We start from the raw sequence: 27,487 nt of genomic DNA on the forward strand, positions 1-27,487 counted from the left end.
GCTTATTTTGAGAATAATCTCTGTTTTTATTTGAGAGTCAAATCAACAGAAAAAGAAAGCTGTCGGCAACAGCACAGGTATGACCGTGTTCACATTATTTCTTCTATTCTCCACTGTGCACGGTAGCTACTGTGTTGACACAAAATGATGACACTGAAGTATATCCAAAAGAAATAACTTTGTTTGTATTGTTGGTAAATGGACTTTATACTACATGTCAACAGTCATCCGTTCACACACACATTCATACACTGATGGCAGAGGCTGGGTTCACAACTTGCCCAAGGACACTTTGATACGTGAACTACAGCAGCCAGGGATCGAACCGCCGATCTCCCGTTGAGTGGATGACCCAATTAGCCTTCAAAAGAGGGGATAACATGACTAAAGAACCATTCATATCCAAATGCATTTGCTAACCTTATGCTATGGACAATTTTCTTTCAAGAAATGCATTAAAATAGACAGAATATAACAGAGTTTCTTCTTGGGTTATGTTCGATGTGAATCCTCAAGGCTTCGCCTCATAGTGAACTAAATGTAACTGTGTTGAACAAACGCGTTGTTCCATTGGTGTTAGCACTAGCTCTGTGTAACTCTTGTACATGAGAGGATGGGGCCAGATGTGCTGATGTGTTTCTTTTTCGGACTAATGTGTCTGAGGTTGCTGATCCATGACCTGGAAGGCGTCTCAAGCCCCCCACCCCCCCCCCCACCCCACAATCAGCACCCTCTCCAGGGAGCTGATGGATCTGAGAGCTGGTTGTCAGGCAGGGCCAGGACAGCAGGCAGCCAGGCACTCAGCTACTAGCCGGTTTCTCTGCATGCTGCCTTGCTTACACTTTCATCTGCAGGGGAGGCAGCCAGAGAGCATGCTGGGAGAATCAGCTTGAATGAGTGTATGTGTGTATACAGAATGATCAAATGAACCCATGCAGCTCATGTATTCTGGCTGTATTTCAGTGCCACACCTTTCCAGAGACTCTTTCCAGAATTGGTTAGTTTGCCCATTCAGCCACATTATGTCTTTGTCTAGATGCCAGACAGTGATGAGTGTATTTTATTGAGCGTTGTCGGTCATTATGTTAAGCTGATGTCCATTACATACTGCCTTTGGCTCCAACCTCAGACTGAGCTCAAAACATTGATTTGCTCTTACATTCAAAGAGATGACCCGGTCTCGGTGTTCTGCACCAGCACAAAATGAACAGTATAACATGTTTGACGTGAGAAGTACTGTATTCCTGTGTGCTGTAATGGTTCGAGGGTTGCTCTGGAGATACCCATTGATAACTGAATTGTGCACATGATGAATGAAGAAACATTTGAAAAATCCTTTTTGAAGGATTAAATAAAATGAGGTTGTTAAAAGAACAAGAAATAAACTAATCCACCAGATTTGTGCCCCTGCATGTATGTGATTGGTGACACCAGATTACTCAGCATTGCGTTTTGGAAACTTTTTTTGCTGCTCGAGCCTATTTTGACTTTAGCTCCCACGCTGCACATTCACTGGAGAGAGAGGGCTATGCTCTTTGCTATTGTCCTCACAATACACAATTCATCTCACGTTTCAGGCCTCTACATTAATGCTATGTGAGTGTCCGTTAGTTTTAATGAGCATTTTGTCGCAGTTGAGCTCATGATTTAGATTAGTTGTTTTTTCTCAGAACTAGTGAGCACAGTATTTTTCAGTCTATCACTGTTGAGCTACCAAGCATAAAAAGAAGCTGTTCTGTTGTTGGAAAAACCTCTAAATCAGAGATTACTCTCCTATTAAAGCAGCTTTATGGTGCAACACTACCGGCTGTTTAGTGTTACACCAGAAGCAATTTGAGCTTGTAATTGCTAACTGTTAGCTGACACTAGCAGCCAGAAAACCAACCAGGAACTGAGATGAAGCAAGGACCAGCCAGAAACAAACCTCTATGATTCTTTGTCCGTTTGATGAACAACGCTAGCTAACGCTAGCTAACGCTAACACTATTATGTTCGGTTATATGCGCACCAACAATAATACCACTTGGAGACTTTAAGGGGCGGAGAGTTCTGTGTTGCCACTTAAAAACCTTTGCTAGAGCAGCTGAGGTGCAGACACACGTGCAGACTTCTAGCTGCTAGCAAAGAGATCGATGACTTAGCTCAGTATAGTCCAACCTATCCAAACCACAGTGAGCTGGGTTAGATTTAGTAGAAGAATATTGCCATAACTGCAAGACCTTCTGCTGTTATATTTTATTAAATAGGACATTATTTTCCTCACTACTTCATCATCTGTGGAACAGTGTGGTGCTCGGCTCTATCCCCCACCCTCATTTCTGATTCATTTGTTGCCATGGAGATGGGCAGGGAAAGTTATGTTTTCAATTATTGCACATTTTACATCTTCTGAGTGCGTAAATACACATTTTCCCCAGTGTGTAAACAAAGAGCTTCCTGGTATACAGAGTATATACTTAAGCAGCGAGCCACAGAAGGTCTTGGTTTACAGTTAAGGGACCGTACAACGAAAACATGCAGTCATTTGATAAAAGGTCATCATTCTTGCCAAACAATTTAGTTCTTCAGCGAAAATTAGCAGAAAGGTTGCCAAGCAACACACAGGCGCAGTGGAAAGCATGCTTAAAGATTGGGGTGATTATTAACATTTATCTGGATATCGGCCAACACTTTGAACCCTAGCCCCATTTTGAGGCCTCTGCTCGAAAATTGCATACCCATACTAAAAAGACTGTAATTCTGTAACTACAAGTTCTATTTTAATAATGTTGATGTTATATTAAAGGGAACACTTGTGAGATTTGTTCAGATGTGTAAATATTGTGTACGTTACTGGTTAATAGTAAATGAAGATGGCACACAGCTCAAATTATTGAGTTATTGATATTATTTCTTTGAAATAATGCAGCTGAAAGCCTAAAAACTCTCCCACATCATAGCACAACAGGTCAGCAGTCTCTCTGCAAACTTTTACTTTGATAAAGTGAAGAATAAAAAAAGTTAGAGGTTTCAGTACAGAGAGGTCAGGCGAGGTCATCATTTTGGAACAGCTGTTCCATTGTACTTTTACCACTAATAGTGTTCAATACATCCAAATACAGCAGTTTGGCATCAATTTGAGAGCCAGGATCCTCTCTGAGCCTGTTTCTGTCTCTCATCCATAGGATTTTCTCGTCTGAATTCCAGTTGCTGTGTGTCTATGGAGGTCTAGCACATCATCAGTCGATTTCAGTCTGAGTCGTCCTTCGACGCGTCAGAGTCTCAGGGATGCGGTAGTATTAGCCTGGTGATGATTGACAGAACTTTTAGACAGTAAAAATCAAAAAAGCGCAGCGCATCCTCGAGCCTAAAATTCCATTCGCCAAAAGTCTGACCCCCTACCCCAAGGTCCCACACGTTAGGTTGACCCCCCATTCTACAGGAAACGGATGAAAAACACACAGGATATACGTAGGAACAGTGTTTTTATCCGGGAACCGGGGAAATATGCCGTTGTTTTCGTGATTCTTCGTAGAGGTGAGGTGCTGGCTGTGATTTTTTTCGGTGAAGCGGTTTGTTCTTCTGGCGTTTGTTTGCTCACAGCGTTGTACTGGTTTCAGGGAGAGAAATTCTGAAGATATCTCTGGATTCGTTGTCGAATCCTCGTGCTTTCTGGTGTTGGTTGGCCATGTAGCCGTTAGCTTTTTGTCAGTAGAGCTCGCCGGAGTGCGTAGCTCGCTGAGTCATGGCGGAAAATACGTGATATTGTGGTACATCTTCTTGTATATTATATTAGTTTGTGTATAATTGTCTTTGCAGTGTGGTTATGTTGCCCATACTTTTTTCTTTAACTGAGTATATAACATGTGTGTAACATCATTATATTCGTTTCTGAAAAGTGCTTTGTGCGACACGCTGTACGCTAAACTTTTCTCTGTAGCCCCCCGGTGGGGGGGCTCTCGGGTAAGGAAGGTAATAGTGCCTTGTTGAAGGTGTTCAATCATATTAGCACTCTTCTTTGCTAGTCCAGGTGTGTATGTCTCTGGACTAGGGTGTTTTAATTGCTGGTTGCCAGAAGCAATGACATTGCTCCAGCATCTTCCCTCATCTATCATTGTGTGCCTTTGCTATTGTGCTGTTGCATGTTTTGTTGTCTGACACACTTTGCAGTGGAGATGGATTTCCCCTTAAGGGAAATTAAGTCTAAAGTCCCTTGGTGTAGTTTGTGCAATATTGAAGATTGAAGGGACACTTTAATGCCCCGTGTGGTGGCTGGGCGTGGTTGGGCACAGCTGCAGCCAGCATCCGTCCAGTACTGTGTTGCTTTGTAAGGCTGGTGTAGACTAGCGGTGCCAGCTTTACAAATCAGTGGCAACCAGGCGACAACCTCCAGTTCTGCCAAGTGAAGCCAATGCAGAAGTGTCTTAAAACTTGCATTCCCTCTGAGCACCGGCAGGGGGGCGACTCCTCCGGTTACAAAAATAAGTCTGGTTGTATAGAAGTCTATGAGAAAATGACTCTACTTCTCTCTTGATTTATTACCTCAGTAAACATTGTAAACATGAGTTTATGGTCTCAATCTCTAGTTTCAAGTCTTCTTCAATACAGCATGATGTTCATTTAGTAGATGATGGTCCATTTAGAGTCAAACAGACCATAAAGCAGGGGATGCTTTAGGGCGGGGCTACTCTGTGATTGACAGGTTGCTGCCGCTACCAGAAACGTATACGGCGTCTCTATGTCAGTCCTCCGCATTCCAAATATGATAACTTCTGTTCATTGTTTGCGAAAAAAACCAAAATGGCCACGGTGAAATCGCTGAACTTGAGGCTTCAAAACATCAGTCCACAAACCAATGGGTGACGTCATGTTGACTAAGTCCACTTCTTACATACAGGCTATGGTGGCAACATGGGGCCAAGGAAGTTCACCCCCATGGGCTCTCTAGTATACCTAGGAATATGAAAAAATAAAGCTTCTCATCATTTTGCAGTTACATTATAACCACATTTTATCAATCATCTGCAACTATTAGGCCCACTCTCCCTTAGCTGTTGTCACTTGACAGCAATGTCATTGTTGTTACAGTACAGCTGCTGGCAATTGACAACATCTCTTAAGAATGGTGAGCATAATAGGCTACAAATAGAACATTCAAGCTAGATAAAGTTAACTGGTCAACTTACCATAGATTGTTGGTGTGGTTTGTCAGCTTTGGATGGAGATAAAAGCTGGTGCACTGGGTGGCAGAAATGTCTCCAACGTAGACGGGACACATTGGGTTTCCTGATGCTCAAACATAAATCCCTGTAGGCTCTCCTCTTTTCTTTCACCGGCATCTTTGTGTTTTTACAGCGTAGCGTACTCCTGATGTTCTCGTCCAGGCAGATGACCAGGTCTGAAAACGAACGGACCACAAAGTCTGTTTTACAGTCCCATTGTTATGTCGACTGCTCTTCCCACGTGGAATAGTTTCCCTCCTTAAAATGAGTGTGCTCCCCTCTGTGGTTCGGTTTAGGCATTAGGGTCGGTTCAGGTTTAGGTAGGGGGAAACATATATCAACCGGTAAATAGTGGGTGCTTTCCTTTTCCTACAGAAGGAGCACAATCTGGTGAGAAGTGATGATGAGTGGCGAGGGAGGAGCTATCTCTTAAATGGAGCAGAAAAGAGTTGCCAACAGGAGAAAACCTCAAACAAAGCAATGATCTGTCAGATCAGGTTTTATTGTCATTAATGGTTGACGAGATCATGATGCCACAGAGAAAACATGTTACCAGTATCACTTGCTGACTCCGCTGTCTGTTAAGTACATTTTATGGTACTCGCTCTTTCAGTTGTAATAGCACAATGCAATGTACTCCGCTATTTAGGGATTAAGACTTAAGTCCTATTACACCCACATCCCCAGTTGTGTTTGTCTCACCCTTGTGGTCGAGGCACGCCTGCACACCACTGTGGCTCAGTAGCAGGGTCGTCCTTCAATCAGAGGATCGATGGTTCGAACCCCGGCTCAGCTAGTCCATGTGGATGTGTCCTTGGGCAAGACACTTAAGCCCGAATTGCTCCTGCAGCCTGTGCCAGCAGTGTATGAATGGGTGAATGATGACATGTAGTGTTAAAGCTCTTTGAGTGGTCGAAAGACTAGAAAAGAACTATACGAGTACAGTCCGTTACCATTTGCTTGAGTTGAGCGGTGAATCAGACTCTGCCGACTCAGCGCACCACAGGCCTACGACGGCATGCTAATGGGGTGGACCCACTGTTCGACACAACACCGACTTGGTTTTTGACTTTTTCAGCTCTTCAGTTTCTCCCTCAGTAATTTCAGTGTCTCTCCTTTCTTTTTTATCTTCCTCCCATCTCCTCCAACCACTTATCCACACTTAGTCCACTTAGTAAATCAAAATTCACAACTAAATCTTGACATTTTGAAACAATTGTATTATTGTAACAAGGTCAAAGTATTTTACAACAGGTTTGAACTCAAGGTTTGGCTCAACCAATCATAATCACACATTTTACAAACACATACACACAACACCCATTACAAGATGAGATTAGAAAGCAGTTTTCCTCTCCACTCAGGTCAGCTGAGTTTAACACATTTCTAAGTCTTCAGATTGACTGCAGTCATTCCATTTCCACCATTTCTTTTTGCTTGGAACACATCATCCATTACTTAAAAGAGACCACTGACCATGCCTCCCACAGATACATGTCATATGTCACAGTACCTGACTGGGGTTTCTGGGACAATCCCAGCCAACGCTGCCTCAAGGTAAATGAATACATTCATCATAGTCTTCTATCAAACCACATGGGATCAATCTGAGTTTTCATCATGAAATTGAATGACTTCATTTAGTCATGTCCCATTTGGGCTGGCTTTATTTTACTAGGCTTTATTCTTCTTTTTTATTGATGGGGTGTGTCACAATATCTGTCAATTTAATCACTTTTGCAGAACAACATTTTGTACAAGAATCCATTTCATGTTGAGGAGACCTAAGAGAATATGAAACATCTCCAGTAGGCTATCCAAAGAATGTGGGTGCCTTGCTATGAGAAATAATATTATAATAAGATATTAAGTCATATTCAATCGAAAGAGAATTTAGCGGTCTAATGTGCAGATTTGCTGAAAGAGACTTGGCCTAAACAGGAAATAAATAAACAAGTATGCTCATCGGTCACACTTCTGTTCTTAAAAGAATTCCTTGGCATCGCATTTCTTTTTTCTTTTGTCATTGGCTTGAAGTATTAAATATCTTTACCGTCTAACGGGGCGTTTTGTCTCGAGATGTCTGCAGCAGTAAACAGTGTTTCCATTACGCTGTGGAAAAGGCTAGCTTCTCCTCTCTACTAAATCTTGTTTCTAAAACAACAAGAAGTATTTCTAATAATAGTCCAGATCATTTTCCAAGTATTAACAGAGATATTGTATTACATAGCACAAGAACACGGCACTCTCTCAGTGGCTGGATAGTTTAGATTGATCCTAATCTGCTCTCTGACCTGTGGATGTATAGTTATGGATATGTGTGTGTAAAGAATCACACAGCCTGTTACCTTTCTGAGCCAGTGTTGGTCTCTCAGCTGTTTGTCTCTAATGAGATCAGTGGAGCCTCCTTTGTTTCTATGGCGACACCTTCATTCGTCTCCACTGTGGCTTCTTCAGCCCTCTCTTCCTCCTCCTGTGTCTCTTCATCTGCCGGCTATGCATCCTTCTTATCCCCTGTTCTTCTTATTTTGTGATTCACAGCGCTTCATCAGCCTGCTCAGGCTACTGTACTATATCTATATATAATATCTGTAACTATATATACATGTGTGACGATCAGCTGTGTTACAGTAGTAAAGACAAAGCCAGAGAGGTCGCAGTGTAGTAAACAGTGTTCCATCATGTGTAAGAACCACAGTAATGAACAAATATCAGTTGTATGTTCAGACTGGAATAAAAAAGGTTTTACTGCCACCCAAAGGACAAAATAGCCACAGTGTGGGTAATGGATACATTTATTAAAATGTAGTTACTTTTTAGATTCAGATTTTGTATACAAAATATATTGTATAATAAACATGAATTCAGTTAAGAAAAAAATGATGCATTTCTACAGGTTAATATAGATTATCTCCACTCTTAATATCTTCACCATTGATATGTTTACACATTCATATATATATATAGTATCACAGTGGTATAATATGTACAGTAATATATTAAGGAGCCATACTTTATATTCACTACTTTTACTCATTCCATTCTGGATCTATGTGGTTACTGAATATCTGATTTTACATTTGATTGGTTTCTCCCAATAAATGATGATATTTAGCTTATTTTGGTATACATATTAGCCTTTTAGTAATACTGCTAATAAAGAATAAAAAAATAACTCTGTTCTAAATATATTTTTAAATGATGAACAATTATCTGATGAAATAGCAGAGAGAATCTCATGAAACCAGCTCTCTGTCTCTGGTTGACTGTCCCTTCTGTCATTCGTCCCCTCGTGGCAAAGAGAAAAAAGATGGAACGTGTCATATTAAAGGCTAAAATAAATTCAGAAGCCACGTCAAGAAACATCGTTTATTTGGATGTCTGGTGTGAAAAACAATGGAAACCAGTGTCACAAGTGAGAAAATGATTGGCCGATCAGACGACGATAGTCCGGACCTCACCAATAGGATGGTTAACTATATAACTACATTGTACACCCCTACTCCAAGTACATTTTGCTGCTACTACTTTTGTACCTTTACTTGTAATACGACACATTTTACATTGTGATATTTCTGTGTTTAATTAAGTTAAGGATTTGAACTTGATCACTTCTTCCACCACTGGTTTCCTCATCAGTTCCTGCTTCTGCCTTTAACACCATCATCCCTTCTCTACAGCAGGACAAGCTCCTTCAGCTGCATGTGCCCGACTCCACCTGCAAGTGGATCATTGACTTCCTGTCTGACAGGAAACAGCACGTGAAGCTGGGAAAACACGTCTCAGCCTCCCGGACCATCAGCACTGGTTCCCCCTAAGGCTGCGTTCTTTCCCCTCTCTGCTCTTCTCCCTGTACACCAACAGCTGCACCTCCAGTCACCAGTCCGTCAAGCTCCTGAAGTCCGCGGATGACACCACCCTCATTGGACTCATCTCTGGTGGGGATGAGTCCGTCTACAGGTGGGAGACTGATCATCTGGTGACCTGGTGCGGTCTGAACAACCTGGAGCTCAACGCTCTAAAGACAGTGGAGATGGTTGTGGATCTCCACAAGAACGTAGCCCCACCTGCCCCCATCACCCTGTGTGACTCCCCCGTCGACGCTGTGGAGTCCTTCCGCTTCCTGAGCTCCATCATATCCCAGGCCCTCAAGTGGGAGCTGAACATCAGCTCCATCACCAAGAGGGCTCAGCAGAGGATGTACTTCCTGAGGCAGCTGAAGAAATTCAACCTGCCAAAGACAATGATGGTGCACTTCTACACAGCCATCATTGAGTCCATCCTCTGCTCCTCCATCACGGTCTCGTACGCTGCAGCCACTGCCAAGGACAAGGGCAGACTGCAGCGCATCATCCACTCTGCTGAGAGGGTGATTGGCTCCAATCTGCCGTCCCTCCACGACTTGTTCGCTTCAAGGTCCCTGAAGCGAGCAAGAGAGATTGCAGCTGACCCCTCTCACCCTGGAGATAAACTGTTCGTGCCCCTTCCATCTGGCAGGAGGCTGAGGTCCATCAGGACCAAGACCATCAGGACCAAGACCTGACGCCACATGAACAGTTTCTTCCCTTCCGCAGTTGGGCTCATTAACAAAGCCCGGGACCCCCACTGACTCTGTCATCCTCAGGACAATTTCCTACTGGTCACTCCCCTGCACATCCCCTCCATGTTTCTTATTTAAATACACTCAGCACTTTACATTAAACCTACTGTACATCTCACTTGTTTATAGTCCTGTTATCTGTTCATGTGTGCACGTTATTTTATATTTCACTTTATTTTATATTTTACTGTAAATTTTAACGTTTCTACTTTTTTCACTGTTGATTGTTGTTGATTGTTTAATGTTATGCATCACCTGTCATGACAAATTCCTTGTATGTGCAACATACCGTGGCAATAAATGGTTCTGATTCTGATTCTGATTCTGATTCAAGCCCACAGCAACATGTACGGATTTAGAGCCACAGATTATCAGACGCTTTGTGCTGTGTTCATGTTTTCGAAAGTAGGTAGTTAACATGAGTAGACAGCTGAAACCAGCGTAGCTTTAGAGTGTTGTTGGTGGCAGTAGGACAGATAAAAATCCTAACTTTTAATGTCCAAACATTTCACCGTAGGAGTGTAATCATTACCTCATGGCCTAACTATCACATTTTGTGCAGTGCAAAGGGGAATTCCTCTCATATATGTCTCCCACAGTGCTTCTATCTGCTTTGGTGTTATTAATATTATTATTCATTATAATTATCATTCGATCCAGTTCTTGTTTTGGGATTCTGTCTGTCCCTCCAGACGTTGTCCTCTCCGTTCAGATGGAGCTTGCCTTTCTCACCCTTCATCATTCCCCGTATCCACCTCGTCCCTTCTTTTCTCCTCTCTGGGGATAAAAGACAAGTGCAGTCAGAGCAAAGCAACTAATGCACTGTTACTGTGAATTGTCACCGAGTCTGCACCCTAGAAACCCCCTCTTCTCCTCCATGCAGCTCCGGGATGATATTGAATATGACATTTTGGGGTCAGTCAGCGCGTTGAGCGTTTAGCTCTGCTGGAATCACAACACTACATCCGGTTTCAGCTGAAAGGGGATCTGTTTGACTGTGAATACAACTCAGGGTTCAGTTATTAAGCCTGAAGGTCAAACAGCATTTCTTGTAATTATCCTACATGTTGTCTGCTGTTGAATGAAACAATGTCTTAGTTTGGACTCCGGGGCTCAGAATGTAAAACACTCCTCTCTGCTTTCACACTGCCACACAAACCACTATGGTGTAACTGGGAACACAAGGCTTCCAGCCTTCCAGCTCATTCTTACTTCTTGATTCATTTTTTTCATATGCAGGAAAATAACAGTGATTCACTGTGTTATTCGCTTTGTTTACAGATGAAATATCTACCAGACATATGCCCATTCAAGTTGGGGGTCAAATGCCCCACCAGGGTTTTGATATCTGAATTGTTTATATTTATATTTTATTTCATATTTTATGACTATCATTTTCTATGATCATTTTAATTGATGAGTCCAAAGTATTGTTCTAATTTGGTCACATGTCATTCCCTGTAAAAAGCCATCCCTCAATGCCTCGCTAACTAGTCGTGACTTGTGATAGCACAGCATCTTATTTAATATTGGTAAAGGAGAGCTGAGTGAATCGTATCTCAGTGAGCTGATGTTGAAATTGGAAAGATGAGTGTGGTGGCGAGAGAGGTATGCCATGCAACAAAGGTCCCACTGGTGGAATCGAACCGAGGACGTGGCGGAATAACCTGTCAGCCACCAAGGTGCTCCAGAGCTCATTACTTTTTTGTTTTTAGTGGTGATCATGCAACCTCCGAGGAGTTCTTTATCCTCTTGGACCCGAGCGAGCCCCATTTTGGGTTCAGAGCGAGATATTTAATCGAAGAGAGCATCGTAGAAATCAAAGTTCATAAAGAAATAAAAAAAAAAAAAAATTATTTTATTTTATTTTTTTGCGAAAAAAGTCTCCTTAACTTAATCATGTAAACCATTTTACACACTGCAAACACCATTATAAACGCGGCACGGTTTTGGAGTTTTAGTGGCTGAAAATTCTGTCAATCACTTCATGGAACATATGGGCGTGTTTGAAATAACCACCCGGTTCTAACGAGGGGTCACATGATAAGATGCGCCCACCACAGGCTAAGCAAGGGCTCCATACACACAGACAGAGACGAGGAAAATGCATGGAGGAGAGATATGAGAGGTCAAAATGGCTCAAAATGATGCCAAACAGCTCTGTTAAGATAGATTGTACAATAGATTGTACATATGAGTGTTAAACAAAGTGAAATATAGTGAAATATATAGTTATATAGTATATAAAAGTACAATGGAACAGCTGCAAATCCTGGTTCGAAAATGAGAATTTGGCGTGTTTTCTTTTACATAAACACCTATAACTGGGGTTTGCTTCACTTTATTTACACCAATTCTTTTTGTGAGCCACCTGCACCATTTGTGCTATGAAGTGGGAATGTTTCTAGTCTAGCCAGGGCCTTATTTAATAAAGCACCAAATTTAGCACTGACAGACTCAGATTGTTGTTGTCTGACAACATGATGGAAAGGACCCTACAGAGAAACTAGAAAATGCCTTTCCTGCAGAAGATGTGTGTGAATGCTGACATGAATGGCAAAGCAATGCTAAAATACAGAAATCTTAAAGTTCATGCATTGCCTGCTACACCTGAAAAACTGAATTGTAAAAATGTCAGAGTTGAAAGCTGACCCTGACCTGTACTGAACTGTCAAAAGTGGAAGTTGAATTGAATCAACTTGTTAGATAAAAAAGTAGCATTTGGCCAGAATTAGGGGTGGGGGAAAAAATCAATAGAGCATACTATTGCTCTATTTTGCCTGGCAATATTGTATCGATACATGAACGTCAAGTATCGATCTCTTATTATATAAACTACTAATATTACAATTAGGGATGTCGGGATTAACCTTTTCGCCATAACTCCACTTATATAAGTTATGGTTTCATAACAATAAGAATTGAAAAAGCTACGATATCTATGGTGTCCCGTAGAACGTGCGTGTGCGCCGGTTTGTTTTGTGTGTTTCAGAGAGTCGTGCCTCTCACCTGAAGCGTTGCTGCAAAATGTTCAGAGGGAACCAGCATGAGGAGAGCTAACGTTCGCTCACAGACAATGACGGCACAGATACTTGTTGAGACAACATAATCCTCTTTAACATTAGTTTCAAACTGACTAAATCTAATACACTCTCTAAATTGTTTAAGGATAGCCTTCCACTGTTTTGTTGCTTATTGCAATTAGTTTTTAGTTAAGACCCTCTAATTATGCTTTGTGCTCCTCTGGGAAAAGTCCAATAAATAGATCAATAAGTAAGTAAATAGTTATATACTATGCGAATGTATAATATTTTAAATTGTCCAACATAGACCATTTCAATAGAGACATTGAATAATTGACAATAGAAAAGTTTTTAGTTTTACCTCTGTACGGCACGTTGTAGGCAGATGTTTTACTTTCAGTCCCAAATGCGTTGGCGTAGCTCTGCTGCTGCGCTCTGATGATGCCATGAAACGACCAATCAGCTTTATCGATATAAGTTCTTTGATAGTGCGTCTGTGACCAAGATGTCCCACTGCATCTAACATGGATGTCAACTCTTTCTTGCACACTTCCTGCTAAATTTTTTAAAAAATTGATTTTTGGATACTGCGGTTATCTAAGATGCTAGACCGCCCCGTGAGCAACAGTTTTATAACCGCAGTGAAAATGTTGTTTTTGAAAGTCTAATTGTTGGATAAAAACATGGTGTGAATCTGTCTTTTTTCAATACATTCTTGACTTTTGGAGGACTGAGCACCGCGTTGCTCGCTGTATGTTTATATACCCTTCTTCATAAGAAGTCAGACACAACCTCTGTAAGGTGTGAGGTCTGTAGGTTTGGTGCTCCAGTAGCCCAGAATATACAAACCAGGACCGTTAGTGTTGTTATGTTACCTGAAGAGCACCGTAGTTCGTCCTTGGAAAGGACCAAAGGGCTTTATCAGGCTGTGCCCAGGCTCACGGTTTGATGAATACTTTGTTGACGTTATGAAAACATATTATTAACATATTCATGTAATCTTTCACAATTTGCACTAGCTATTTCAGTATATATGATTATGTTTATGTACATTAAGTAATTCCTCTCTGAGAAACATTTGGGGTTAACCTGCTGTTATTTCCAAATAAAGATAGATTGTCAGTGTCTCCCTTCACAAATATTCATCATATAATTAATAAATATCATAATATTTATTGTATTCGTCTTATTCTCTTTAGTCTTCCCTGATTTAAATATAGCTTGAAGTCCGTCTGAAAATGAATAGCATGTTTCTTTCTGCTACAGCACTTTGTAAAATGCGTTGCCTGTGCTCTCACAAATGAGGAGGAAAATAAGTAAGGAAAACTAAGACTAGGTGGGCTTTTATATCATTTGGTTTCATGATGGCACATCCCCTCTGTGCATATTTAAGGATTTATTATTGTCATCATAAATTACAGGATTGCACAATGAAATGTTAAGTAGTTGTAGCCCCTTCGACGCTACACACACAGAACATGTGCATTTCCTGTTTAAAACATGCCTGTTCAGAGCCCAATGTTTGGCCTTTGGCTCATACAAACTCCACACTGGACTCTGAGCTTCCTCTGGTCCTCAGCAGCACACCTGACATGACATAGTCGAGTCCCACACACGAGTCACAGCTCCTCACGGCCACAAACACCAATCAAATACACTCTGGTTCAGGAGGAGACTTTACTGTTAGGCAAGGAAGGCAACATGAGCCTGGGGCTCAAACTGAAAGGGCCCCAAACAGCTATAGATTCAGTCGGGTACGCTCACATGCACTAAAAGCAATGTGTGGCTAAAAGAACAGTGAGGAGCTCTGATAACAACCACACAGAGAGAGGGAGACTTCATTCTCTGCTCAGGGAGACATTACTCCACTATATCTTTACATAGACAGCACACAAGTGCAAACTATGGTAACAGTGCTGATGGAGCTAACAGTGTTCACTTGAGGGGGAACCGAAGGGGGCCGCATGCCGTGGGTCAGGACAGCGTTATCAGTGGGAACCTCAACACTGCATGAGGCCATTAGCTATAGCCAGTGGGACGCACACAGAGGAGCATATTATTTTGCCAGCAGTAACATTATCATTGTTATAAGTTAGTATGGAAAAAACCTAAATAATTAGAGTTGCAAAGGCAGAGTGGTGCTGTTGCTGCTCCTTGACTCCAGAGAAGTGAGGAATCGTTGGCTTGTAACATTACCCAGCATTCATAGCGTTGCATGCTATATCAGCATGCAGCAGCCAAAGTGAACTGCAGTCAAAGAACCGCTGTCTGCCCGCTGCTGACCACATGCTAAACTGCAATCCCTGAAGCTCCGCCCCCACTGCGGCACAGAGCGCTCTTTATTCAAAGTATATTCATTTTGAATGTATCATTTGACCAAATTGCACCAAATTCAACAAAGCAGTCCATGGGGTCCCCATCAATAGAGCCACCACATGTGAAGAAGATCTGATGAGCAGGTCTCAAGATATGTGAAGGACAGACAGACAGACAGGCAGACAGACAGACAGACAGACAGACAGGCAAGCAGACAGAGAGACAGACAGACAGACAGGCAAGCAGACAGAGAGACAGGCAGACAGACACGCAGACAGACAGACAGACAGACAGACAGACAGGCAGACAGACAGACAGACAGACAGACAGGCAAGCAGACAGAGAGACAGGCAGACAGACACGCAGACAGACTCCTTGCATTATAGTTAGACGCTGTTATATTTTAGTACTGTTCAAACTGGATGTCATTGGTAGTTTTTCAATAGAACAATGCTGTTAATATACGTGGATCTTTATGTCTTTGTAAAGAAGCCCACTCGTTGGTGCTGTTAAACCTGTTATGGTCCCTTTATACAACGTCTACACCTTAGCTGAGCAGCAGCAGCAGCAGCAGCATCACTGTAGTTACTCACATGAAATGGAAGGAAATCAACTTTAAGCATAAGGATACCATTAAGCAGCCTGTTGTTTAGCTGTATTGGTTCAGATAGAGGTGTATCTGCTCTGTGTAGACAAGCGGTTTACCAGACTCTATCTGCATACGATCATGCCACAAGGAAGAGAGCCAGGTTCTGAAGCAGGAGAGGCCAAACGGTGATCACAACTTCCGGGTCCGTCACGTGATACCATCGGGCCAAAAATACTCATGGACTTACATTGGGAAAGAGACATGTGTAACTCAGACGCAGATCTTTTCTTCCACATTATGAACACTTAGCTCTGATTTAAATCATTGGGTTGTAAAATACACTGGTAGCTGAGTCCTTCCTCTGTTCATGTGAATGAGCCTGAGAGACAGACGTTGTATTGTGTTTGCTCTTTGGGTCCACTGATACGGAAAATCGCTGGAAATTTGGGGTAATTTTTTATCTGGAAGTCAAGTTAGTTTGCTTCATGCGCCACTGAGATACTTTCATATTGGAGTGAACGGGGCGCCGCCTCCAGCGCTGTATCTTCAAACATACATGCATAGTAACAGTTTGTTCTGTCGGGTTCTAACGGTGAGCAGCACTGGTACAGCCTCAGTTCACCAACTGTCACTACCATTGTCTCATGTGTTTGTTTACCATCCCCATGAATGATCTGATCACTGATGTTTAAAATGAAGCACCTACAATGATCTTTCTCTGCGCATGTGTTTCAGTCAAACAGCTGCTGACGATGAACCCTTCCTGTAATCTTGCTCCCGCTCTGTTGTTGTGTGTGCAGGATGCTGGCCACTGTGGGGGCTGACTTTGATCTGACAACACTGAGGGCGGTGAGAGTGCTGCGGCCGCTCAAACTGGTCTCCGGCATTCCAAGTAAGTTAGCTTCACATTGTAACACATTTTTATTGCAATGAGTGAAACTGCTTGCAGAGCTCATTCCAGAGAGGGACTTAGAGCCTAGTACAAAGACTGGACACTGGCTAATAAACACATTGTATCTCAGTCACCACTATCTTCCTAAGTCATCTCTTAAATGTGTTCTTTAGAATTGTCGTCCAAAAAGTCTACATCGGCCTCCTGCAGGACTGGACTGGCCATCTGGCATACCGAGCATTATCCATTATTGTTTCATTCTTAATTGGTACTGGCCTGGCCCAATCCTATCACCCCTTGGGCTCACTGCCTTCATTAAACAGCGCAGCTGCAAAAGAGAATGCCAAAATGGATAACACAAAATGCAAGGGATGCACACATGGCAACCACAGTAACATCAGCATTGAATCAAATTGTACCCTCGAAAAAAATCTATACCCAAAAAATCTAATCATCAATGCCAATCTGATCTGGTAGCCTCAACAGGATTTTTTATTTATTTGTATCATTATTGGTTGTGGTCAGATAATTGAAACAGCTTCAATGACTATTCACTTGATGATTCAGCAAAAAAGGAAGCCCTCTGATTGAGGGAAACCGTATGTGGCTTGCTATCATGAAAACATTAAGTCAACTGCTCCAAGACCCTCAGCTCCTATGATGACTGAAAAGGACTTTGGCAGGATACATCATATGCTACTGATTAGTTAGAACAAAAGAAAATAAAACCGCTATTGAAATGAAAAAGTAGTTCAGTTCGGACATATTACCTGGCCTGTGTCGGTTCGATTCCCAGCTCCTCCAGTCCATGTCGATGTGCCCATCGCTCCCTGCGGTTCCCTACCTTTGGTGTATGTGTGTATACCTTGCATGGCAGTCCCTGCCATCAGTGTGTGAATATGGTGTTAAAGCGCTTTGAGTGGTCCGAACACTGGAAAGTCGCTCTACAAGTCCTTAAGTGCAAGTAGTGGCATTTATATATGTGAGAAGTAAATTGGGCTTTTGACAGGTATTGTGATTTATAAATGACTTATGGTTAAGAACTGTCAAAGAGCTCATTTTAGATTCTCTACCGCTGTGATTAGACAATACTTCAAGGTAGATGACCATGTCTAACCCTTCTCACTCTCTCCCTATGTTTGACTGGCTGTCCTCACACTGCCACTCTCCGAAGACAAACAACAAAACAATAATAATAAAATACCATTTTTAAAATTCCCGTTTCTCCCGTTTCAGGTCTTCAGGTGGTATTGAAGTCCATTATGAAAGCCATGGTGCCTCTGCTGCAGATCGGCTTGCTGCTCTTCTTCGCCATCCTCATGTTCGCCATCATCGGCCTCGACTTCTACATGGGCAAGTTCCATCGCACCTGCTTCAGAATCGACACAGGTACGCAAGAGGAAGGCGAGGGATGATGATGTTACTTGATGTTAACATAGGCATAAGTTGATAGAACCTTAATCATATTTATCTTATAAGGACATACAACTGATTGAGGTCTGCTTTAATGAAATGTACAGCACAAGGTACATACACACTTTGAAAAGGCTCCAACTCCTATTCCTGACAGATTTTCAGACTAACCCCAATTCTATGATATGTTCCAATTATTTCCCCTAAATATTAAATTATCAAAAACAAATGGTAGACATGCTTCACAGCTTTGACTTTTTTTGTAGATACAAAATGTTTGTGAAATCGGTTCAGGGATGTATGAGGGTTGGTTGGAGCATGTATACTGGAATTGTATTTGTTGTTTGTTTCTTCATTAGAAAGGTGCTTAAGCCATTTCAATTTCATATATAGCATCTGTGAAACTCTATTCACTCTGGATAAAAACATGAAATTATGTAAAATGTACTTGCTTAAATGTTGCCATTCTGTGTATCATTGTAGTGGAACCCATATAATATGCATCTGATATTGAGCATTTTTTCTTCTTTTTCATCTAAGAAAGAGTACTTTTACACAATACATCCCTAGCCTTCTCTAGAAATATCTCGGCAGAGTGTACTTTTGAGTATGTGATGGTGTGTGGATGTGTGTTTGTGGCTGTAGACGAGCAAGCAGCAGATTTCCCCTGTGGGCTGGAGGCTCCAGCGAGGACATGCGCCAACGGCACCGCCTGCAAGGAGTACTGGACCGGACCCAACTATGGCATCACCAACTTTGACAATATCCTCTTCGCGGTTCTCACTGTTTTCCAGTGCATCACAATGGAGGGATGGGTGGACATTCTCTACAATGTGAGTCCGCTTCTGAATGCTGTTTCTTAAGCACCATGGGGGCACAGCCAAGCTTTGTGGGCAGGATCAACTGGAGTCCGTCTTCCTAGGCAAGCTAGCTACATTCCTTATCCTAAGTGCAGATTGTGGGCTGCTCACAGAGGTTGACTTAACTTCTAGAAATAAGAACTCTTAATCAGCACATTCTTTGAACATCATGAAAAACAATGTCAGCTGCTCCTATCAATCACAGCTTCCGTATCAACAGAAACGCCACGCTGGCACCGGCAAGACAGATTCGTTACTCGCTGCTTATTGGTTAGGACAAAACTAAATGATCCTAATTATATCATCTAACATGAACATGCTGTCAGGCTAGCTGAATGAAGTGACAGTCATGCCACAATATACCTTCTACTATTAATGATAATTACAATTGAGCAGGTAATCAAACAGGCGGGAAACACACAGGGACAGGAAGTGGAGATGTGAGTAACAAAATAAAACAAGAACAAAATGTACATGACGCCACTCATCAGAATACGATGTACATGACGCCACCTATCAGAATACGATGTACATGACGCCACCTATCAGAATACGATGAACATGACGCCACCTATCAGAATACGATGTACATGACGCCACTCATCAGAATACGATGTACATGACGCCACTCATCAGAATACGATGTACATGACGCCACCTATCAGAATACGATATACATGACGCCACTTATCAGAATACGATGTACATGATGCCACTCATCAGAATACGATGTACATGACGCCACTTATCAGAATACGATATACATGACGCCACCTATCAGAATACGATGTACATGACGCCACTCATCAGAATACGATGTACATGACGCCACCTATCAGAATACGATGAACATGACGCCACCTATCAGAATACGATGTACATGACGCCACCTATCAGAATACGATGAACATGACGCCACCTATCAGAATACGATGTACATGACGCCACTCATCAGAATACGATGTACATGACGCCACTCATCAGAATACGATGTACATGACGCCACCTATCAGAATACGATATACATGACGCCACTTATCAGAATACGATGTACATGACGCCACCTATCAGAATACGATGTACATGACGCCACTTATTAGAATAAGATGTACATGACGCCACCTATCAGAATACGATGTACATGACGCCACCTATCAGAATACGATGTACATGACGCCACTTATTAGAATAAGATGTACATGACGCCACCTATCAGAATACAATGTACATGATGCCACTTGACTGCAGCTATTGTGACACTGTTACTGTGACAGATCTGACCACAGACAGTCAACCAGACAGGCAGACAACCAACTGGAAAAGTAATCGTCACTGCTTCTGTGGTAGTTCTGCTACAGAAGTTGCCTTCCATGATGAAGCACAAGGTGAAAACAATATAAGCCACACACAAAGACGGCTGGTAATGAGTGCTTAGCCAAAATATCACAGAATATAATCTATTTTGTAAAAGCTTTCAATGATCTGAATGATTATTGTGAATAGAAAGACGTGAATGTAATGTCGCGGTCCACTATGACCAGATAAAAAATGTGAAGCAAAAACACCCCCAACAGTTAGTTGTTTATGTAAATAGAATCTAAGCAAGGCACATTTGCAGAGCAAGCACTTTCAGTTAACTGTGTGATGCTGTCGCATGAATCTTGAAGAGGAATGCTCACATTGAGGAACTCATGAGAGTGAGGCGTTCGTGTTTCTGGCCCCAGACATGAGAGCTTCAGCGGTCAGATGTCTCACACGATGCAGATTAAACAATCCCTCATTAGTCCCGCAGTGGGGAAATTTGTTGTCTGCATTTGACCCATCCCTATTTTATATTGGGAGCAGTGGGCTGCCCCTGAGAATCGCCCGGGGAGCAGTTTGAGGTTCAGTGTCTTGCTCAGGGACACTTCGGCACAGCACATGTAGTAACCGAGGATCGAACTGCCAACCTTGTAGTTACTGGACCACCCTCTCTACCCCATGGGCCACTGTCGCCCCTAGAGGGGGACTAAAGTCTGAGAACCCCTGACCGTGATATCCTTCAAAAGCCCACAGATAGTAATACCGGTGTTTTTCTTCTGTCAAGTTGCTGAAGAAGAAGAAGTTGCTGTTATGCCATCTGAGCATGCTTATTGTGGTTTGTGAGGAGGTCAGCAATGACCAGGGCACTTTGCTTGAATGAGGCCGACGTGATCTTTCTTTATGACAGACATTATGATCTGCACTGATGTGGATGTGAATGACTTCTGAGCATGTCATGAATGACCGTGCCTTTTGGCATCAAGTACAGTGTATTTGAGTTAAAACTCCCAAACAGCTGTACTTGTAGTGATGTAACGTGCCTGGTGCCGATCAGGTTGTTACCTGCAAAGTGACCTGTTGTAACCGGTGAGTGTCCCAGGCAGGGAAACGAGAGGAAGGAGATATTTTCTCCTCTGCTGATGAACTGGATGTCGGCTTGCTCTACAAACGAGAATCGTGTGGGTTTGTAATGAAAACACACCGGGCTGATGGAGAGTGAGTGTAACAGCAACCTGAACATACTGAAGGTAGAGAGACACTCATATTTAAAAAGAAACAGCAGCAAGATGATAGGCTGACGATGTCACTGTGCTATTGGATAAAGGAAACCAGCTGATCTAAACAGCTGATATCATGATCAACAGCCCCAAACAATACCAGCAAGGAAATAATGAGTGAGTGTATGAGAAGTGAATGGTAGATGTATGAGAAATAAACTATGGGCTTAGGCATGCAAGAGTATCATCTTCCTGACTGAACTTACGCTCGAGCTTCATTTGTCACTTCGATGTCCATTAGTTTTCATTATGAGTTACAAACACGGACCATATAGGCTGAAAATAGGGGCACAATGTTACAGTCACTTGTTGCTGAACAAGCATGTCTAACATTACAGCGTGTTCCTGGCTGGGAGAGTGAAGTCAGGAAAAGATGTCTAACCAAAATGAAATACTCTGTACTACGCTTTGTACTTCACACAGGAGAGGATTCACTGTTATGTTTCTTTTTTCTTTGCTTAGCTGTTGGAATGAAAGTGGCCCTCAAAGGTTTCTACCCCTGAGTTGCAACATCACAGACACACTGTAAGCAGTAATGCCATTAAGTGCTTTCGGTGGAAAAAAACCAAAATGAGATATGGTTCACAGAATTATTTCCTTGAAACTACCAAAAAAAACCACACAACATATGTCTAAAGAATGTCGGTGTGTAGAAATGAAAGAGAATGGCCTCACATTTGTATCAAGGCAACACCACTTCATTCATATTGGAAATTAATGAAGTTTTCTGATCTCTTTGGCAGCTTTTTCATTATGAGACTCTATTATATGTATTGTTTATTTATATTTACTTAAACTTTTATGTGATGGCTTGTGAACACTGAATACTCTGTTCAGACAGTACAGAGGATTGTGTGTCAGTCTGCTGTTTGCTAATTTGGCTAACATGATGAGTAATCCCCATTAGACAGAGGTTAATCCAGAATTAGTCCATATGGGGTGTAAGGGTTGTGTGGTTAAGATCACTCCTTCATCCATCCTTAGACAGCTCCTCTCCTGTCTTCTGGGTGCCTGACAGACTGGTAATGCTCTCTGACCACTCGGCCTGTTTTGGCTGAATATGATTGGTGGATTCTCTGATTGAATTGTCAAGGGAGGAGTGACGGCTGTCTCATTTCCTGGCTGTGTCCTCTTCATCAGAGTGTTCATCCATCATAGCTGGACGGGCCCTCGTCTGTCTCCCAAAGCTGAGACTCTCTAATGGGGATGGAGGACAAAACTCAGACTCAGTTTCTCATGAGCCCTTATTAAAACCCTTTAAGCCCTTTTACACTTTTTCATAGCTGTGTGTGTAGACAACCTTTAAAATAGCACTTAGACACGAGATAGACATACTATGGTAACTGGACTGTACTCGTATAGTTCTTTAGTCTTCCGACTACTCAAAGAGCTTTAACACTACATGTCATCATTCATACACTAATGGCAGGGACTACCATGCAAGGGGACACCTGCCCATTAGGGCTCTAACTAACCATTCATACACCGCAGGCACTGCGGGAGCAATTTGGGGTTAAGTGTCTTACCCAAGGACACATTGACATGGACTAGTGGAGCCGGGGATCGAACCGCCGATCTTCTGATTGAAGGACGACCCGCTCTAGCACTACAAAATACAACGTTTAGAGCAGAGTACATGTAGTGTTCATTCATCCAAATAATATGAATTTCACATTCATAATAACAGTTAACTGTAGTTTTGATTTAGCCATCACACCTGATTTCCTTGCTTCTCTGTGGTGATTGTACCCATGATTTCATAGATTTACATTAACAAGGAATCTGTATCTGGATTAAAAGATGGATCATTTTTTTCAAGTCTGTCTTTAAACAATACTTACTCTTCAATTATTTGTTGTGTCAATTGGTCTCCTCTCCATACTGACCTTGGAAAAATCCCTTTCTAATGCAAATTCAATGTAGATGATGGGGGGCAATATCCACATTCAGTGTAGAATGCATTCAACCAAAGTTAATATGAGGATTAGGCAGTCTGCATTTCAAATCAAGTGGATTGTCAGTACACGTGATGTTCCAGCAGTCGGGGTAAGACAAATGAACATCTTGTGTTACTATCCCTCTGAAGCAGCATTCTTACACTGTGGTTACACTAGGAAAGGATCATCACTTGCATGTGACTATTATATGAGAACTAAGGCTACATCCACACTACTACGTTTCCATTTTAAAACGCATATGCTTTGCTACGTTTATGTCTAGCGTCCACAATATCCCAAAGTTTTAAATCTCCAAAAAACGGAGGGGTTTGGAAATGCTACTGAAGTAAGTAAGGTTGGAAACTCTTGGGTAACCTTGTAAGTGTGGACAGGTGGAACCGGAGCCCTTTGAAGGCGATGACGTAGACACCCATGTTCGCTACTTGATTGGGTCACATCAGTCATGACGTGTCCTTCCTTGATTCGTCACGCCGCCGGAACAAAACAAACACCGTTTTTTCTATACTAGCAGATGTTGTGCAGTTAAATTCTGCATTCTATAATGCGACGCCAAAATAGACAAACTCAAGGCTTCAAAACGGCAGTCCGCCAACCAATGGGTGACGTCCCTATGACTACGTCCACTTCTTATCTACAGTCTATGGTCAGGGTTAGCTAGGGTCACACACACAGATACAGTGTAGAGCATACACTCCCACTTGTACCGCTACAACCTCTGTCTCCTCAGCGTGCTCACTGATATATTGAGTTGAGGGAATCTCCATTTCTTTCAATACCGTAATTCCTTAAAATGAACAAGATCAAAGATATAGTTTATTTCAAGTATCAGCAGTCTCAGATCAAGTCCAAACACAGCTGCTTCAGAGTGATTTCCTGCTCTGTATCTAGTCTCCCAGGAAGTATGGGTGTGGCATTACAGATGAATTGATGGCTGTTGTTGGGCTTACACTTTTAGGCGTAGAACAGGGCTACTAATGGCTTTTCTATTGCCTTCTGTGCTCTCTGCATTCTGTTAGCCAAGGTCTGAGGCAGCCTCACCCTGACACCAGATAATGCGCTACCATGCGCAGCCCTCTGCAGCCACTTCCAGCTCCGAGCTACATTATGACGGATGATTCCACCTTTCTAATACAGCGCCTTCTTCACTGGCAGCAGGTCAACATAGATCACACAACCCCTTGCCCTGTTACTGCCTGTGCCATGTTTTTTTCTTTGCAGTGAAGTAGACTGTCTGATGACGCTTAACCTGAATGAATGTTAGTTGGTCCTGATTGGCAGGTGGCACCTTGCATGGTGACCTGAGGGCGGATCCGCCCCGGAGTCGACTGCTATCTGGGTAGTAAACCAGCTAGACGCCGTCTTACTTTAATGATCCCGGTTGACTGCACGGTGGTTTTTGCAGTGACGTCTTAAAACACTGTCAGCCTGAGATGAGCTCCACTGGTCTCATTGCACTATTGACAGGTTCAGTGTTTAAAAATAGCTCTTTAAGGAGCAGAGACGGATGACGAGGCTTCATGGGAATTGATGTGAGCTGTGTTTGTGTGAACAACTCTAGCAATGTGTTAGTTTGGGAAAACATAGATTTCACCTTTCCAACAAGAAAATAACTATAGATCTATAGATGTGAAATAGCACACGCATGAATGATGGGAAGGCATCACAATGGAAGCAATAACCAGAGTGTGAGTGGCCGCTGTAAAGAGTTATGTAAACGTAAGTAGAGTAGAAGGCCCTCAGGCAGGGTGGACATCAGATTGTGACTGCTGCTTCTGTCATTACTGCCTCAACAGCAGCTCTCCTCCACACCAACGCCAACCTATTTTACAGGATATGGCCAATGTGGCCACTCCTGTCTACATACCTGTCTGTCCTTGTACAGGGACTGCTGCATGGACTGTATTTCACTCCAGTTAAGGGTAATCTCAATAATACGGTGCTATGACATTTAAATTAACAGTGTTCTCTCCAACAGTAGAAGAGTATAGGCTACTCATACAGCAGCACATCAATTGCAATGGTTTGGTATCACATATAGGGATAATGTTGGCTTTCAGCTATCTAGTATATATTGTCTTACTCTTACTCTCTGGATGTCAATACCAATTGTGTATTAATACGCCACTCATGCACTATTTCCTCTTGTTTGAGACACGGAGTAACTGTGTAAAGTACAGTGTCCAGCGGTTTTAGGAAATGACTGAGCCCTTTTAAAAATGAAACTGCATATTTGTGAACCGTTTTCATGGTACATTGGATTCACGTCTGCAGCAGCAACCAGTGTGTTTGGGGCTGAGAGCCACAGAATAAGAAGGTCAGAGAGTACTGAGAAAATGAACAACACATTTTTGTTTTTTGTCTAAGAAGAATATAGAAGTACACCAGTCCTTTAATTGCAAAAACACAACACTGTTAACAGTCTTATTCTTTGTCTCTGCGTTGTTTAGGCCAACGATGCTGCAGGGAACACGTGGAACTGGCTGTACTTCATCCCCCTCATCATCATCGGTTCCTTCTTCATGCTTAACCTGGTGTTAGGTGTGCTGTCAGGGTGAGTACATATGTGAGGATGACCTTAGCGCAGCATTTCAAGAGATGTTCTTTACATTTGACCAAGATTTACCCTTCTCTTAACCAGACCTGTTGGGCCATGTGATGGCTACATTTGCTCAAGAAAAACTCAATGAGAATGTGAATAAATGAGAATGTGAATAAATGAGAATGTGAATAAATGAGAATGTGAATAAATGAGAATGTGAATAAATGAGAATGTGCTACACTTCCACAATGATGCGGTCTGTCTAGACAGCGTTATTAGATGTAACCACCCATATGAGAGCAGAGCAGAGCGGCGGCCGTGTATTAACCAGTCTGGGCACGCTCATATGCACTAGCATGGCACTAACATGCACTAAAAGAACATGGCCAGTCGGCTATGTCAACACAGGAAGGAGAAGCTCTGATATCAACACACAGAGGGAGAGAGACTTCATCCTCGGCTCAGGTAGACATTACTCCTCTAAGTCTTTACATAGATGATAGTTGTTTGCTGATATATTTACGTTCAGAATGCAGTGGCGGGCTGTGGAGTTTATACCTGGGCCTTCAGTGCTGTTCTACACTTCTAATAACCTCATTATGACGTCACAGCTACGGGTTATTATTTGTTTCGTGTAAAAGCCGCATATTCACATAACACTGCAACATTTGACAAATGAAATAAAATGTTACATGAAGTTCAACACCTATCATACAAAACACGAAATGCAGAGTGCAGATACATGAATACGAGCATGACGGGACGCTGCGTCATTACCGGACAATACAGTCCAAATCAGGGGTGCCCAATACGTCGATTGCGATCGCGGAGGTAGTGCCGGTAGATCGCATGCCATTCTTTTCTAACACACGGGTCACCACGTATGCACAGTGAACCGCGCGAGCTACTGCAAAACTCCGTGAGCTAATTAGTCAGCCTGATGCAGCAATCGCTCTCCTGCAGGCACCCCCCCCCCCCCCCCCCCGCCGACGAAGGGCCGGCAACTATGATGCTGATGTATATATATATATATATTTAGCATTTTTAAAGTAGGTAGATCATTTTGACTTGGTCATTTTAAAAGTAGCTCGCAAACCGAAAAAGTGTGGGCACCCCTGGTCCAAATCAATGTAACACAATGACAAACTCACAAGAGCAGTCACATATATTCGTATGACAACAAAGCAACAAATCAATCCAGCAGACCTGCAGCGGATCCACGCATTCCACCACACGAGCACGAGCCATTCAAATATTATTCATAAAAACGCCACGATAGACAAATGAACAGTAGAGGTAAACAAACGAAGTTCACTTACCAAATGCTGTCTATCCTCCTTTCTTTGTTGACAAAGAGTTTAATCCCAGTACATCAGTTCCAGTAAGAAGTCCTTCTCCATTCATCGACGCCAGTCGAGCCTCCCCAGTTATATTTCGCCGATGGTAGTCGGTGAAGGGCGGGCCGCGGTTGTGGAGCTGAATTCCCTGCGAACGTGGTCGTTGAGTTGTAGATCCAC

General features: G+C 42.5%; 1 protein-coding gene across 1 annotated transcript in view; it reads left to right on the top strand.

Annotated features, from left to right (window-relative positions):
- Nucleotides 1-27,487, top strand: part of cacna1ba (calcium channel, voltage-dependent, N type, alpha 1B subunit, a) — a gene marked incomplete at both ends in the record, with an annotated part of 136,995 nt that overhangs the window by 22,647 nt on the left and 86,861 nt on the right. Inside the window, 4 exons of the mRNA XM_079160508.1 lie at nucleotides 16,530-16,621; nucleotides 17,858-18,010; nucleotides 18,680-18,867; nucleotides 25,879-25,982. Of these exons, the coding sequence (XP_079016634.1) occupies nucleotides 16,530-16,621; nucleotides 17,858-18,010; nucleotides 18,680-18,867; nucleotides 25,879-25,982 (537 nt within the window). The remainder of the gene's footprint in view (nucleotides 1-16,529; nucleotides 16,622-17,857; nucleotides 18,011-18,679; nucleotides 18,868-25,878; nucleotides 25,983-27,487) is intronic.

This window comes from Pholis gunnellus (assembly GCF_910591455.1).
Source record: "Pholis gunnellus genome assembly, chromosome: 6".
Taxonomy (NCBI): domain Eukaryota; kingdom Metazoa; phylum Chordata; class Actinopteri; order Perciformes; family Pholidae; genus Pholis; species Pholis gunnellus.